The sequence below is a fragment of the Schistocerca cancellata genome, chromosome 4, assembly GCF_023864275.1.
Source record: "Schistocerca cancellata isolate TAMUIC-IGC-003103 chromosome 4, iqSchCanc2.1, whole genome shotgun sequence".
Classification (NCBI taxonomy): domain Eukaryota; kingdom Metazoa; phylum Arthropoda; class Insecta; order Orthoptera; family Acrididae; genus Schistocerca; species Schistocerca cancellata.
In genome coordinates, this window is record NC_064629.1 from 883,187,365 (window position 1) to 883,205,323 (window position 17,959).

Genomic DNA, 17,959 nt, shown 5'->3' on the forward strand with positions numbered 1-17,959 from the left:
TTTTTTATTGCTATCCACACTGTCATTCCTCAGTTTACACTCTCTCCTCTGCTCTCTTATCCCATTTGCACTCTTACGGTGCTGTGTTATTCTTTACCAATACCTCAAAGTACTAAGCCTATCTGTTTCTGAACACTTGTTTTTTTCCCAATGTTTTTCTAATTTGTTGTTAAAGATGCCATGTCATGCCCATCTGATGGTTCCTAATATGATGGTAACAAACATTTTCATTATGGCAAGATCACGTCAGTTTTTTCTACATTCACGTGTTCTCCAAATAAATTTATATCAGGGATCCACTGAAGTACTGTTCCAACATCTTGAACAATAGTTTTCCAACCTGTAATTGCTGATCTATGTTCTTTTCTTGGTCCATAGGTAACATGTGCTTCACAGAAACTGTAAAAACTCCAAGATGTAAATGTTTATACATTCATCTGTACAAGTTTGTTTACAGACTGAATGTTTCACACTGCAGTAGGGCATACATTGTAATGAAACTTCAAAACTAATTAAAGTAATGTGATGGACTGGTACAGCCTGTGGTACAACTAAGAGTTCCAGGCTGCTGTTGGGTCATTAACTACCCTCCATAAATTATGTTCTTCACATCATTTGAATGCTCTTGGCTAATGAAGACAGGCATAGGAGTTAAATTTAGCAAACTGTGTGCATGGTTTCAAATGTCTTATAATACTTACTATTGGAGTTTACCTGTGAATTATTTTGATTGTTGTGAAATTGGTTTTGTTTAGATACTCTCCAGTTTATGCCTGTGCATTTTTACGTGTCTTTCATATGAATTCTAAGTTTTTCACAACTTCTCTTAACTTCCTTTAACACACACTGCAAGTCAATCATTAACATTCTAGACTAAGTCCATATGAACAGTCTGTATTACTAAACAGTCACCACCTGGTCATCCAGTTTCAGTTGCAGGTTGCCTGTGGAGTAGCTTTCAGGGAGAGCCAAAATTTGATTTTGATTTTTTAGTATTTCATATAACTGTTGACCAAATTTAAAATGCTATATAAGGTATTCATTAAGGGGCATAGTCTAACATTAAAGGTTTAACATAATAAGGCAAGTATGAAAGTTTGAAACTTATGTACATGTCTTGAGGCAGTTGAGCTCATGGTGTGCGTATTATGCAGGCTATATTCATCCAGTATTTGAGAACTAGGGAGCTTGGCAACTTCTGATGGACTTTACACACTATTTAAAACCTTTTTTAAACTTTTTCTTGCAGAGACATCACTCACAGTAGTGAAAGGAAAAAGTTAATCACTTACTGCATTTTTGTTCTTCATGCAGTAAAATTTCAGCATTAGGCATAATGGAATAATTTATTAGTTCACATTTTGCAGACAGTATCTGCATAACTCTGAGTGTACCTGCTAAATTATATTGGTGTATCGCATATAGTTCTCGAGATACACATGATAAACATTTGGGCACATGAAAAACTAGCTTTTTGAAGAACAATGCAAATTACTAATACTGTAAGTGTCAAGCTTGACATTTTAATGTGTTTATACATGGGAGTTAAATCCTTTAAAAATCTGGTGTGTGTGTGTGTGGGGGGGGGGGGGGGGGGTAGGGATATAGTTGTGGGTCAAGAAGAGTCATTTACAATGTAAGTCTCTCTGACTGACAGTAAGTGTCAACTTTGATGTAGCTTCAGATACTAACCACAATTGATTATGCCCTGTTACGGTCAGTTAGCACTCTGTGGATATAGTCCTTATAGATTAAACAGCAGCACTTACTTACTGTCACAAGACTGGAATGACAATGTCAAATATTGTTGTAAGTAGTTTAAGTGGTGATGGTCACACTCATTGAACAAAACTGTGTCAGTCTCGTCAAGTAGTTTTGCCAAGAATATTTTGATGTAATATGTTTCCATGTCAGTCCATCAGTGGTGGCCTGACTACTCTGTTCACTGTGAAATTTTTTTAAAGTGTCAAAATCCATTGTTCACTTGTTTATGTGATTGTGCTCTCATAATCAGATATGCGTTTAACCTCACCACACTTATTTTTGTTGTTAGATTTTGCTACCATGTTTATTATTGTTGTTGTTATATTTATGGTTATTTATTCTTCTTCTTCTTCTTCTTCTTCTTCTTATTGTTGTTGTTGTTCATTTTTGTGATAAATTTTTCTTTGTAGATTCATCACTTCAGTCATTTGAGCAAATACTGAGTATCATGAAGTATCTCTCTGTGAATAAATGCTTGTTATTATACAGGATGTTTAACAAGAAGCATTCTGTATTCTTACAGGAAGTGGTACTAGTGAAAACTAGAAAAAGGTCATATAGATGTACACTGAGGAACAAATATTTGTTGAAATAGGATTCAATCTGTCCTGTGATAACCATCTGTCTGTTGACACAACAGGTGGTGTTGAATGTGGTTACAACTCATTCTTACACATCCATCAGCCCCCTTCCTCAAAGAATCACAAACTTTAGTTCACACATCTGGTTACCCTCCTCTTTCAGCACGTGCATATTGTTAATGGATGTGGAATACTCCAATTCCTTTAAAATATTGCTAGAGCTAGAAATCTTAATGGATTAAGATGAGGTTAATTACCAAGCCATGCTCCTGGACCCCCTTGGCCAATCTGTTACTCATTAAAAATTAATGCTAGGCACTGTTCAATGAAGCATAGAGTATGAGATGTAGCCTCACTGTGCATGAACCACTTTCATTGTCTTCTGTAAGGGTAGTGTTCTGTAGTAACATGGAAATTTGTTGCATATAAAACTGATGGGAAGAAATAGCACCCGTTAATTTGTCTTGTGAAGTGTTTGAACCTATGAGTCCGCCATCATCAATTCTTGCCTACATATTGATAGTAATGTGATCTTGATGCTTTGCTTTCATGATCACTCAAGGATTTACATAGCTGTTGTTGTACTCTATTATCCCACTTTATGTTAATACCGCCTTTTCGTAAATAGAATTCCAACTGTGAACTATGGATCTTCACTGCTCCATGTCGGAATTCATTTGCAGAACTTTAAGCTGGTCTGAGAGCTATAGGAGCTGTGGGTAAAGTAACTCCTCGTCCAGAATTGTTTTCAGAAGCTCCTTGTTGCAAATAATCACAGAGCTACTTGTGACGTCACAGGAGTTTGGCTGTTACTTCAAATGTTGACACTCCCCGGGTCATTCCACGTCAAGTCATCCAGGCCATGGCACCCATTATCTAGTTGTAAACTGAGATTTTGTGTAATGCTTTTGTATCTAATATAATGAACTTTTGCCAATTTTTATTGCTTTATATACATTCTGTTGGTAGAAATTACTGAAAGTTTGATGCAACACGTTACTTCAAAGCAAACTAAAAATTTGAAAACTGGGTGCAGTTTTTAAACAAAAAATAGTATGCTGACAGTTTTTTTCCTGAATATACTTTTGGATACGTAGTTTCTGAAAACATGTTAGAATTGTCCAATAAAATTTTTGTAAATTAATTTCATTTAATTTTATTGTTAAATTAATATTGCCCCCCCCCCCTCCCCCCTCCCAGAAAGTGATCTACAAATAATAAAGTTTCATCACAGAAAAAATCAGTTTTGAGAAATGAATGGCACTGGGGGGAAAAATTAATTTACAATTACTACCCAAGATACATTAACAACATAAGTGCACATAACAATATCGAAATTGAACAAAAATTGCAGTATATGAAACGAAATTACACATTATAAAATGTAGGGCAACTTGTACATTACAATGTATGAACACTTTGTTACCTCTGCCATAACCAAATTAACTCAATGTAAAAATACATAGCATTTTGTTTATAATATTTAAGCATTTTGTCAAAAGCCAATATTGTAAACACTGCACAAAATGCTGGTGCTGCAATATGCATTCAAGTTGATTTGGAACTACACGTGTGAAAGACACTTTGATGCTTGGATAATATTTTTTTGCATGAGAACTACTTTTCTTCCATCAACTTTGAGGACTCTTTGCTCAGAGAATAAGTACGACCTGTTGCTGTGGTGATATCAACTTCACATAGACTATAAAGAATCATCACAAACATCATTATCAGGCCAATAGAAGGATACAGATTGGTCCATGAGGATGCATGAACCTTACTGTAACATCTCCTTCTTCACAGTTCACGTTCTCAACAATTACCAAACACCAAGAAGAGTCATATGCACACGCAACGTAGCAGTTGGGCTGTACAGTGCATTCTGGCATTAGTGGCGGAAGTGCATCTGAGAAATCATGCACAGTACTAAAATCTGTATCACAGCTCAGCCTTTTTGCACCAATCTTGGTTAGTGATATTGGCACAATGTGATACATAGATCATGTTGCAGGAATTGTTTTTGCACTTGGGAAGTGCTCAGAGAGATAATGTCTGACTTGTACCATTTCATCTTTTGAAACAAAGAGAATTAAAAGACCTTGCAGGTTCTCATGACAGAATTCAAATGCCTTTGAAGCTGTAAGTATTTGATCTTTATAAACTCTCTGCAAACTTGTTTTTGTGACAAGTCTTTTAACAATGCCACCAATACCATCACAGGGAGATTTGGCATGGCTGGTAGCAAAAAAGGACCAGCTGCACCTGTGTAGCGAACTTCAGCAATTTAGTGGTGACATGGTAATCATGAATTAGCAACTTCAATATTTCTTTTACAATAATGTTATTTTTCACACTTCCCATTATTTCTACATATTGATTCTTTCTCTTTTGTATAGTCCACGTAGCCTCAATACTGTTAAAGTAGAAGTCCGCTATGTTCACTAATGGGTTATTATGTGCTGCTTGTCTGTGCCAGAGGCTAAGTCTGTGACTCTGTTTCGGGGACATGCTGGAACTCCATGGCATATAGACTCGAAGCAACTGGCGTAACAGGATGAAACTGGCTAAACTGGTTCTCCAGTCCGTCCATGGTGGGAATCCTAAATACTGGCGACTGAGAGGGCGTTGACAGCATGTTTCCAGCAAGTCTTGTTGTTGGCCTCTATCGATACTCTTGTAATCTCTGTGCCACATGGTGTGCTGGTGCCAGCATACACCAGCACTAAACAAGTCAAGCTGTAGTGCTGGTGCAACTTAGTCAGCTAGGACAATGTAGCCCTACACATATGTAGCCATACACATACGTATGTATGTATGTGTATTGTGTTAGCTCGGAAGGAGGATTCTTCCTAAAGGTTAGCTATGTTCTCAGAGTATTTAAATGGGTAGACGTAAATGTTAGGAGGGAATAAGAGTTCTTGTGTTAATTTTAATTAACAATCGAACAAGTGCTACTTACCATGCAATGTGTAAAGCCTTCTTTATCGTTGATAGACATGCTGTTTCAGATGTTATGAAGTACATATCCCTTTTTGAAATCGAAGAGGTACTTAAGATAGGTGCCACATTTATTTGATACAACAGAAATAAATTTCAGACGTATTATGTTATTGTTTCTGTTTCATATAATATTATTCATATTTGATTGAGGTACATGTTCTGTAGCTCGTTTGACTGATCCTTTCATCAAAATGATGTGGAATGAGTCAGTTTATAGGATATGAATACATGATCATTGTTATCATTAATTAACATGTAATGTTTTTGTCCTATTCACACAAATACACTTAAGAAACCCTAGGCTTTTTTTACAGGCTACCAGTTTTTTAAATAAAAAATTCTCATTGAAATAGGAGTAGTTGTCCATGAGAAATAATTTTAAGTTAGATTTAAAACTGTCAGACATTTTACGTTATTGGGCAAATGATCATAAATTTTGGTTGCTTCAAGTTCAACTCCTTTCTGAGCCATTGGCAACATCAATAACAGATAATAAAGACCATATTTTCTTTTAGTGTTGGTGGTATGTACATCGTTGTTCTTCTCAAATTGTGATGGGTTATTTATGATGAATTTCATTGGTGACTATATGTATCGTGATGGTGCAGTTAAAGTGCCTAATTCCTTGAAGAAGTGCCTACATGATGACAATGGGTGAACATTACATATTTTCTTACTGTTGATAGCCTAGGGGGAGGGGGGAGGGCAATGCAACCCCCCCCCTCCCCTCCCTCCCAGGACCTGCATTCAGTGACACCAGGGTATAATATACACTGAGGGTTGTAGTGTTAGTAATTCATTTGTCAAGATCATTGGTGATCAGGTGGCACTCGGGAGGCCTGCCTGTGCACCCTGTGTTCTGACTTTGTAGGCAGTAACTGTGCTCAGTTTAGTGGTGAACAATGTTTGCAACATTGAATCTGGGGTACAACAATCCACTGTTATGTACTGCTGTTGAACAGCTTCATCCCTGTAAATGGGGTTGGGTTGTGCACCTGTGGGAAGCTGTATGGCCGTATCAATGGATTGGTGGGCACGGTGTATTGACAATGTGTCGCTGCTTTCACCAGTGGTCTGTGGAACATTCCCATACCTGTAGACCAGGTTCCACCCATTGAGATTGACACACTGTGTGAGCATTGGTGGCTGATTGAACATCATTGGGGACAAAATCTGGACACACATTGCACCTGCTGTGTTATCAGGGACCATTAGGTACCATCTGTTTCCAGCAGGATTGAGATCTGTGTGCCTCTGGCCAGGCTGCTGCAGACATCATGACACTGCCAAGCATGTTTACTCTGGTGTCATGAAAGTGTTCACTGGAGAGTAGAATTATACTTTGATGTCTTCAGTGATTAGAGTAGGTTCTGTCTGCATGCAAGTGATGGATGTAAATGTGTATGGCATAGACGTGGTGAGTTGCCTATTCCAGAGTGAATTCACTCACAACAGAAAGGTCCCATCTCAGGCTTCATGGTGTGGGGAACTGTCATGTACAACTCGTAGTCACATTTGGTGTTTCTGCTGGGTAAAGTAACCACTACACTGCACAGGTAATTATCCCAATGCCATTGCCATATCTTTTGTAGGAAGGTGGTGCTCTTTTTCAGCAGGACAGTGCACGTCCATATACAGATCTGTGAAGAAATTTGCTTTCATTGTGTAAAACTACTGCCCCAGCCAGCTAGACTATCAGATCTCTCATACCATTTGTATACATATGGGATATTATGAACTTACTCGTTCTTCAAGGCCTGCAAGAATCATTGCTGAATTACAAAATAAAAGACAACAGATGCTTGGGACAGTCCATTGCAGGATGCCATTCGGCATCCTTATGGTCATTAGCATGTGAGAATACAAACCTGTGTTGTCGCAAGAGGGTGGGTATACTGGGTATTGATGCGACTGTTGGGGCACCAATTACTGTGACGTGTGTTTCGTTTGGTCTGAATTTTTTATCATATATTCCTGCAGCAATGAAGTACCTGTCACTTCACTTGTCGGTAAAATGACCTTGTCCTTGAGCTTATTCGAATTTTTTTTTTTTTTTTTTTTTCCTGGCGGTGTGTGTCACGAGGTTGATTCTTGTTTCCAAGACTAGCAATTACATGGTTAGAAAAAGTCACTGAACTTAATGCTTAAGCAGTTCAGTAATTTACTTCTTTTTATCAATATGTATGCCCAAAAATTTGGAGCTTTCTACCCTGCTTACTGACTCATTTTCATTTGTTGTATCAATTTTGTGTAAGACTCAATTTTTTATGCAGTACTGAATATAGTGTGGTTCCTCAAAATCTAGGGGGAGTCCATTTTAACAGAATCAACAAATAATTGTTTGAAACACATCATTAACAGTCGGTTTGATGCTTTCTCTGTAATAGGATTTATTGTAACACTTTTATTGTTTGCAAAAAGTACCAATTCTGCTTGAATGTTAAGTGGAAAGTCATTCACATTTATGAGGAATATGAGTGGACAGATTATTGAACCCTGTTGGACCCCCATCTCACCAATCAATAAAATTTTATACATTTGAAACATAGTCTTAATTACTGAGCACAACTTCTTCCAATCTGTTAAGTATGGTTCAAACTGATCATGTGTAAAGCCCTCTGTTTCATAAAAGGTAAGTTTTTCTACAAGAGTAACGTGATCTATGCAGTCAAACACATTGGAACGATCACAAAAAATTGCAAATGGTGGTATTTTAATATTTCAGAATTGTAATATTTTGAGAGTGAATGTATAAATAGCATTCTCGGTTGAACAGCCCTTCTATAATTAGAACTGTAATCTGCTAAGTAAATTGTTCCTACTTAAATGTGTGTCTACTCTTCAGTGCATTACTTTTTCAAATGTTCTAGAAAAATAGTCAGTAAGAAAATTGGACAATAATTATTTACGTCTTTCCTGTCAACTTTCTTATGAAGAGGTTCAACAGTCACATATTCTTATCTCTGGAAAGATTCCATGTACTAGTGAAGCATTACATATATCACTAAGGCCATTACTTATTAAGTTGCGAAACTTGTAAGAATTCTTCAAAATTCCATTGTCATATGAAGTTTTGTGTTTTAAATTTTTTATAATTCTGTTAAATTTCAGTGAAGGTGATTGGTGTCACTTATGGTTACTCAGTTTTGTAGAATGACATTTTAATATGTTCTTCTTGTGCTTCAACTGAACCATTTAATCCTATTTTTGCAACTTGTGAATTATCAGCAACAACATTGTCATTTAGTTTAATTGTTGTTGTATCTTGTATACTGATGGGTTGTCCTGTCTCCTGCTTCACAATTTGCATATATTTTTAATCCTATTACTTCCTGTGAGACAAGCATATTTCTGGAAATTGTAATTACTTCCCTTTAAAATATTACAGTATTTTTTTGTAGAATCGAAGTAATACTGGATCTTGACTTAGCTCTGGCCTCTATATAAATTTCCATTTCAATCTTGTATGAAATTTTCATACCTTTCATTAACAGTGTCTTACTAGTTTTTTAGTGGACTTTCTGGATAATTTTGGAGGAAAGCTGCTTTCAAATATTGTCACAAATTTAGTATGGAATATATCAAATATCACATTAGCGCCTCTTTCTGTGTATACCTCATTCCATACCACCTCTTTAACTTATTCTTAAAACATTGTATCCAGTTCTCAGTGATAATCTTTGCTGCTCTGTGTGAATCTACGTCAGGGCTTTAAGGTGCTCTATTGTTTATTATCGTTAATTGTTCATCACGATCTGATATTCCATTAACAATTTGGTATACATTAGTTGTTTGTCTGGGCACTGTCTGTAAAAATATTATCAATCAGGCTACATGCTTGTTGGAAAACAGACTACTGAAACAGCCAAATAATGATCCCAGTTCATTTTTCCAGCCAGAATCTTTTAAAAAATATACATAGAAGTCTTCACAAACTACTAACTGTTTTTTGTTGCCTGACAACTAGCTCAATATTGCACCTAGACTTCTCACAAATGGCTGAAAGTTTCCAGGAGGGAATCTGTAGACAGTTAAAATTTGAAGAGAAGTATTCTGCAGTAACAACTCTCAAGCACATTATTCTATGTTCTGATCTACACAAAAACTGCTTGTTTCAATATTTTTGACTTTGTGTCCAATTTCATATTTGTTAATGTTGGTGTTCAAATTGTAACAACATAGCCTCTGATGTACCATTGTATTTTCTAAAGCACGCTGTCAAATTGGGTGCTAGAATTCGAGAAGTGGGCACCATCAGTGTGTGTGGTAGCATACAAAGGATCCCCTTCCATTCGACGCAGCCTGCAGACCAAAATGCGAACTTCAAGATTTAATGTACTGCTAACAACCTATGAATACATAATAAAAGATAAATCAGTTCTTTCAAAGGTAATTATTTTCTAATTTGCATTTGTTAAATTATTATATATTTAAAAATTAGAACTTCACTTGATTGACAGAAAAGATTTTTATGAATTTTATCAAATGTTTTATTTATACCAGTCTCTATTTTGTTTTGTCTTATTGTCTCCATTATTGAATGAACAAATTGTAACAGCACAATATCATTAACTCTGATGACTACTGATTCAACCTTTATTTTTGAACTTAAATGAAAATGTTGAAATAGCAAGGAAAGTAACAGCAGCTCATGTGCTTTTCAAGCTGCTGTTGCAACACATCAAATGACAGGATGCATAGCTAATAATTTTATCGATACATTGAATGAGCGACATTTACATGTTTCTTTGTAGGCATCATTCTCAGTTTTTTCTATATAGAAGTGGAATTAGATGAGATTGGAAAATGATATCATAATGGTTGCCATTAGTTTTGAAAGGTGGTAATAATGTTGACTCTGATCATCTTTCAGTTTTAATTTTTGTACAGCTGTTTGCAGTTTGTGCAGTTCTTATATCCTTTTCTTTGTTAGCAACAAAACTCATTTTGTCGTTGTAACAAATTATCTTTGATTGGAATCCAGTGTTGTTAATTTCCTCTCTTACTTCCACGACTGCTTCTGTTTCTATGAGGGAATTTTAATAATAGAATATGTTTTCTACGTTTCATGGACATTTTATGACATAAAACCAATTATAGCTTGTGTTTGTACAAGACACACACATACATACACATACACACAAAATAACTGTAAGCAATAAGGAGACAGAGACCTGCACAGCTGCCTACATCGAAGTAGGAATGGTCATTATAGTGAGGGGCTATCAGAACGAATGGAGCACCAGTGATGATACTTAAGTTCACAAAGCTAAATGTATCTGTTTAGCAATAGAGAGAGACATGGTACATATACATGAAGACAGTCTTTCCTTCGTTTCATCTTACTGACAGGCTATTTTACAGTTGACGCAAATCTGCTAGACTTGTTTAACAAGAGATAACATCATAAAATTGTGTTAAAAACTTTACAGTAACATGTTCTTCATTATTATTATTTCTTCGTATCAACTGAAAACTGTTAATTGTCAACAGTCTTTTTTAATCAGGAAAAGATGTACATGTCAGAGTGATTTTTTGTAAGTGAATGAGTGGTTACCCTGGTGAACAGGAGTAACTAAGTAAATGTTGTCATTATAAGTTAGTTATTGCCTAATAGATTGTCAGATACTAACGTAAGTGTTGAGTTTTCATGTTGACTGTGTACAAATGGGATTGTTAGAATCCTGCCCTGAAAAATATTGTATGTAAATGTCATGAAATGAGATTGCTTGGACCTGCGGTGGAGTTCATACAGTTACATTGATATTAACATAGATTTTGATTTCTAATAATATGATGAGTAAGGTGCCTTTTTCTTTGCTGTGCAAAATTTTTAAATCGGATTAAATGCCATTCGTAGTGTACCCTGTGGCGATGATGTAGCAGCCGTTTGCTGTTGTATTATTTGGTTTATAAGTGTGTTCTTTATATTGTGTGAAATAATTTCTGCCTATTTGACCAATGTATTCTTCATCGCAGATTCTGTATTGGAGTTTGTACTTTCCAGAGTTCAAAAATTTCTAATTTTTATCACGTTTCATTAAGCTGCAGCTTGTTCCTTACTCTGCCTGTAACTTGGAATCCTATTTTACTTTTATGTTCATGCGTTGTGCTAGTTTATCAAATATCCGCCCCTCTGTTGTAAGTCAATTCACCAAATTTTTCACATGAAAAGTGTATGTGTTCAGACTACATTAAAATTATAGTTTCTGTTAACTGTTTTGTGTGTGTGTGTGTGTGTGTGTGTGTGTGTGTGTGTGTGTGTGTGTGTGTGTGTTTTTTGTCTATTTTTTAAAAGGGGTTGTTGACGGAAAGCTAAGTTTCCGACAGTCTTTTTGTTGTGCCTTTCTGTGACTCAGCATCTCCGCTTTATGGTGAGTAGCAACTATCCATCTCTGCTTTATGGTGAATAGCAACTATCCGTTTTGTTATATTCTTACATTCCAGCCTGGATTTTTCGTTGTTTGATAGTTTCTGTTTCTTGAGACTTGTTTTATACTTACTGGCTTCTTGTTGGTTTCTAGCAGTGAAGGCCTTAAATTTCTATTAATCGTGGCTCTATAAAGTGCACTCTTTTATACTGCTATGGGTGGCATGGTTTTGTGTTATTAACATAAGTACTACTATGCTTTCTAAAGATTTGAATAAGTGTTCAATATTCCGTTTATTTATAGCCGTGCTAGTGAAGTTAACTTGACTATTTGTTTCAATGTAAATAGTAAATTTAATTTGGGGGTGCATGGAAGACATTCTGGGCTGCTACTTCCACATCTGTTTCATCATTTTTATGTAATGTAATTGAGTCATTAGTGTATCCGTAATACGGAAAAAATTCTTTGTGCAATACAAGAAAATTTCTGTAAAAAAGCTATACCTTGGTGTTGATAAAAATTTCAGATAAAATACCTACAAGGCAGTTTCCTGCTTTCAGCCCCCTCTTGCTGCATATACTGTATTTTACCAACTATGAGACGTACTTTTTTCTTTGAAAAATTGCCTCCAAAATTCAGGTGCATCTTATATTCGAAATTAATATATAAATGTCTAGTGTTTGATTTAAAATTCCTGCCAGTTATAAAAATGGCGATACACTCGAGGCAGCAGGAAACCTCTCTCTATCTGGCAACATTGAATTCAACTCGCTGCATCAGTGCACCAATGCGATGAACATGAGTAGGGAGGATTCACAAGCTTTCTAACACTGTCTCCCTCCCACCCTGCCATCACAAATCTAGAACACTGTGTAGCCCATGATGTGTCACAGCAGTCTGTGGTGCCAGTGAACTTGAATTGAATGTGATTTGTGTTATTGGTAACAGTACAATATTGTTGTTAGTAGCTAGTTTTGCAATGGAAAAAAATAAAAGGTACGGTATTCATATGATCTGGGCTATAAATGGAAAGTAATAGCATATGCAGAACAACATAGAAACAGAGCAGTTGAGTGGCATTTTGGTGCTTCAACAACAGAAAAAAAAACCATTTGCGATTGGCAGGCTGGTAAAGAAAAACTGGAAAAATGAGGAAACCTAAATGTGCAAACAGAGGAGTGAATGCAAAAAATGGCCAAAACTAGATGATGATTTTCAGTGATTTGAGAGGTTAGTTTGGTTTTATAAACTAAAATGTTTTTAGTATGGCTTTGAAGTCTAATAATAAAAATGATAATTTTTTTAAGCAATTTAAAAAAAAAAAAGGTGCGTCGTGTAGTCCATAGAGTGTTAGAGTTAATAAAATACCGTAGATTCTTCTGTTAAATTCAAAAACATTGTATGACAGGACTGTTTCTAAAAGTTAACAGATTTCCAGTGCTTCATCAATCCTTACTTTTTTGTGTCATGGAAATTCATTTGCGTTGTAGACCATGTCAAATTATGAAATGACCTACCTACATTGCAGCCGCCATTGCAAGTGGCTGAATTGCTGATACTTTATTTTACAACATAATGTCGTCCAAAACACACAAGAATTTTATCGACGGAAATCAAGCCCATTAAGTCTGCAATGACAATTGACTGGACAAAGTTTGAAAATATTTCAGTACATAAACATTGTCTTTACTGGGCACAAGGGAGATGTACTGAGTGATATAGCATAGTTTACTGTTTACAAACTAAGCTGATACATAGTACACGACATAGCCAGGCACAAGCATGGTAAACATGCATATCAAGATGTCAGATTTATTTAAAGTGAAATACATCAAATATATACTGAAAATTGTTAAGGGAGTTCATGTTTTTCAAATTTATGTTTATTGAGAACTTTATTCTTTTTATGGTGTACATAATTTACATTTCAATTTAATCAACAATGCCCATATGGTCATCTTTTTCCCTTTTATGCGGAATAGTAAGATCAGTATCTATCCTCTTGATACCATACATTATTCTCTTCTATTTCAGTGCCTTAATGGTATCTAATTGTGATGTTTCTGCTGGTTTTTCCAATATAGTGTGCTTCACCTTCTGTGTGTTAGATTCGATATGTACATGCTGCTTTAAAATTATTTCTTTTAGTATTTTATATTAGTATTTTACCCAGTGTGTTAGGCAAGAACATTTCACTAAACTGACTGTGACATTAATTTTGCAAAACACTGTGTTGTCGTTGTAGTTTTTTCGCCATATAAAAAACATGATGCACATCAAATTTTGTGTGGTTTACAGTGTTCAGTATGAGCGTTGACTAGACATATTTCATTGACAGTCATGTAATGAAACAGATTTTTAGATGCAGTGTTTGCCTATAACTTCAATGTGATGATGTAATTTATTCATCTCTGTCACTAATGAGTTAATCTCACCTTCAGATCAATGATACAGTAAGACAATTTCATTGACATACCTCTTGTAGTTCACTATCTTCTGCGTGTCTTGAAAATGCTCATCAAACAATCTGATTATGAGATAATTAGTAAATGTGGTCGCAGTAGTGCTTGTGAATGAGAGTTTGTATTCATATAAGTTTTCCATAAATATTATGACGAGTTGTCATGTAATATTAGTCATACTTAAAGTTGATTCACACTGGGCATCATGGAATAGAGTGTGAAAACATTCCACAATGAATTTCAAATGGCAGCATTCACACAGACTGCCAGTGATAAAGAATGGGATGGAACAAAATGGAAGGCCAACATCAGGGATTCTCGGGAAGAAAATTTGGATCTTGTAACATTGATTCTGTATAGCACAGTTTTCAGGTTGACTTGAAAATAGCCAGATATGAAAGTAAAATTGGTTAATAAAGTTCTTATTGCCAACTGGAGCAGTTTTTCGGTAATTAAATAGAAAATTTTAACATTTAAATTGATCGTGAGAGATAGATACCTTCTGGTAAGATCAGATGTTAAACTACTCTCACTGCACTTACTCATGTTACACACTGGTGTGCAAAACTTACGGACAGAAGTAACTTCTGCATTATATGTCACTGCGAAGTAAGATAGCTTGATGAAATTTGGACCATACGTAGAAACCCCGTGTACTACAGAAGATAACTTTAAGAAGTATGCAATGAGACAAACAGAAATTACATTTTTATTCAATGACAGCAATTACACTGAAGTCACCATGATTTCTGATGGTCCCTTGTATGTTACAAAAGATAGGACTAGGTTCTTGAGGCTGTGATTACTGCAGGCAGCAATGCATGCTCTGTGCTGTGCTCCCATGCTGGCCACAAGGTTGGTCTTCCCAACGCGTCCCACATATGCTCAGTGGAATTTATTGGTGTTGGGCCAGGGGGGAGGAGGGAGGTTCTGGGCAAGTCAGACCGTTAGCCATATGTCTTCTCATTCCAAGAGCTCATCCACCAGTGTAGTTCAGTGTGGTCACACATTGTCATCCATTAAAATGAAGTCAGGGCTGAATGCACCCTTGCAAAAACACACACAGAGAAGACGTACACTGTCACAGCAACATTGACCAATGAATTTATCTGTCTCTAATGACCATGATTTTGACAGGACATTAAAACCTAATCTTCTTTCCTTTCTTGTGCTGGGTGTACCATGTTAAAAGGTTTGAAGATCAGTAATCCCATGCAACATTATGCCTTGAGACATTATAACACCTGGCCTACCAAAATGATCATGTTTGACAATGTTCCAGGGTGCATTACATATTGTCATATGATGAAAGGTGTGAACACGTAATGCACACAGGATCATAATTGAACGTGATCATTTTGATGATTCAATGGTTAGGATGTGGTGAAGCATAATGTTGCATGGGCGCACTGACCTCCAAATCTTTTAACGTGGCACACTCATCAGTTAACATCATTGCGACAGTGTACTTCTTCCCAATATGCCTTCAGCCCTGACTTCATTTGTATGCATCACAATGCATGACCACATTGAACAACACAGGTGTAGGGGCACATAGAATGAGACAGCATTTGGCAAATAAACTGGCCTGCTCATTCTCCCAACTTCAATCACATTGAGCATATGTTTCATGCATTGGGGAGATATATTGCAGCGCATTCACATGCATGAACGATCATCCAACAGTTTTCATATGTGCTGGTGGAGGAATGAATACTTACCACAAGAATTCCTTATCTACCTTGTCATCAGCATGGAAGTAAGTTGCAGAGCATGCATTGCCGTCTGTGATGATCACACACCCTATAAAGAACCGAGTGCTACCTTTTGTAAAGTTGAGGGAAAATTCTGTGCTATACCATAGCAGTTCTTCCTTTTGTTTGGTCTAAGTTTTGTTGAGCTATGTTATTTGGCAGTGACATATCATGCAAAAGCTACTTCTGTCATTTAGTGTTGCAAACGGGTTCAGTAGTAAGTATTGTGCTTCCGAATCCTTTTTTTTTACTAATTGCAGAAGGTGCATGAAGATTTGGATATTTTTCCTATTTTTTTCCTACGATTTTTCTTCCACAAAAGAGGGCAAATACATGAACAATGAAGAAGCCTGAACAATGCATAAATAAGAATATAAACACATAAAGCAATTTTTTTGTGAAGGAAATAATAACTTATTGGTTAAGCACTAGTTAATTACAGTTATTAGAAGGTATATTACATACAAAATAAGTACAAAATGTTTAATTTGGTATCTTATAATGACAATTTTACTGCTCAAAATGTTACTGGAAAAGAATTTGTAATTTATGTTGCCCACTAGTTACAAACTATAGTTGTTATAATCTCAAGAGTAGTTTTTGCACAATGTGAGTAGAGTTTTCTGCTTTAGATAGTATTATTACAATCTAAACATGAGTCTTTCACAATCACACAGGGATTTTTCTTCAGATTCCCCATTTTCCTCATTTGCTACCTGAAAGTCTGAGTTTACATCACTATCATTTGTACACACAATGTTACATGTTTCAAGAAAATCTTCCTCTTCACTAAATTCTCCAATGTTTGTGTCTTTAGCAGCTTCTTCAAGCAAATCACCCAGTTTGTTAGTGTCAAAATCAAACTCAGCACCATCCAAGTTGTGCTAATTTCAGTAGCAAAAGATGAAATTAGAGCTGAAAAGGGGTAATTTGATACACAGTAACATTCTCTTAACTATGATTTTGTGATATATCACCTAAAATGCCACACTAAGATAAATTCTAAGCAATAAAACAGTTATGCCGAATATTAAAAAACAAGCACATCATTACTACACATTTGTAACAGTTATGACAAAAGCACCAGTGTCAGCAAACTACTGGAGTTGGGTAGTAAATAATTCAGCCATTGTTAACGGTGAAGTTTCTTGTAAAAGTACTCAAGAGCACATATCGTCCATGTGTCCAGATTCACAGGAACCACAAAGAGATTCCAACTACAATCGTAAATTTTATGAGGATTTAGTAATGTAGGGTTAAAAATGGACTATGCACACCTTCAAAATTACAAGAATGTAAATCAATGAAAAACATTTTTAATTAAAATGTTTTAAGGGGGCCCGTATTGTAGAAGAGAGATACTGTTTTTCATTGTTTCTTGACCCTCTTAGAAAGAAAATGACTTAAAAGAATTAGCAGAAAGGCATGATGTAAATGTTGTATGAACATCATTTTGAAATGTCTGACATCATCTCTTTCTTGTTTCACAACTCAGGAATATGGAAACTTAAGAGCTTTCATCAAAAACATCCTTTATTAATTTTTTTTCACATTAAAAAATTGTACTAGCATTGCTAATCCATTAATTCTGATATTATATTTGGATTTATTGTGTCATGGATGGTATCTCGTAACTTCAGTTTCACCGTTTGGTATTGGGCTAACTGAAGTGGTGGTGGAGGTGTTAAGATTCTGTCAATGGTGAACACAGCTGCATTTGATGGCGATACTCTTTTCCATTCTATTCTATTGACATCCTGTGTGAATTAACCATTATACTGTGTCCAGCCGCTATTAATTTGTTTTGAGATACTTGTATGTTTTTATGTTCAGTCTAATTAATGGTCTAGGGGCCAAAACTAGTTGTTACTATGAATACATTTGTACAAATTTGGATCTGGTATATATTCATATTGATTTTTAATAATTGCAGATATCCTATGTGCAAGAGGATGAGTATGATGAACCAAATAATGTTTTATAAAACTTTTCATCTTGCAGAGCACAAAATGTGATTCAGTAATTTT

At 35.7% G+C, this 17,959-nt stretch overlaps 1 protein-coding gene across 1 annotated transcript in view; it reads left to right on the plus strand.

Moving 5' to 3' along the window:
• The window catches only part of LOC126185047 (ATP-dependent helicase brm-like), a 182,337-nt gene that overhangs the window by 71,781 nt on the left and 92,597 nt on the right, over positions 1-17,959 (plus strand). The window contains 1 exon segment of the mRNA XM_049927801.1: positions 9,557-9,734. Coding sequence (XP_049783758.1) covers positions 9,557-9,734 — 178 coding nt within the window.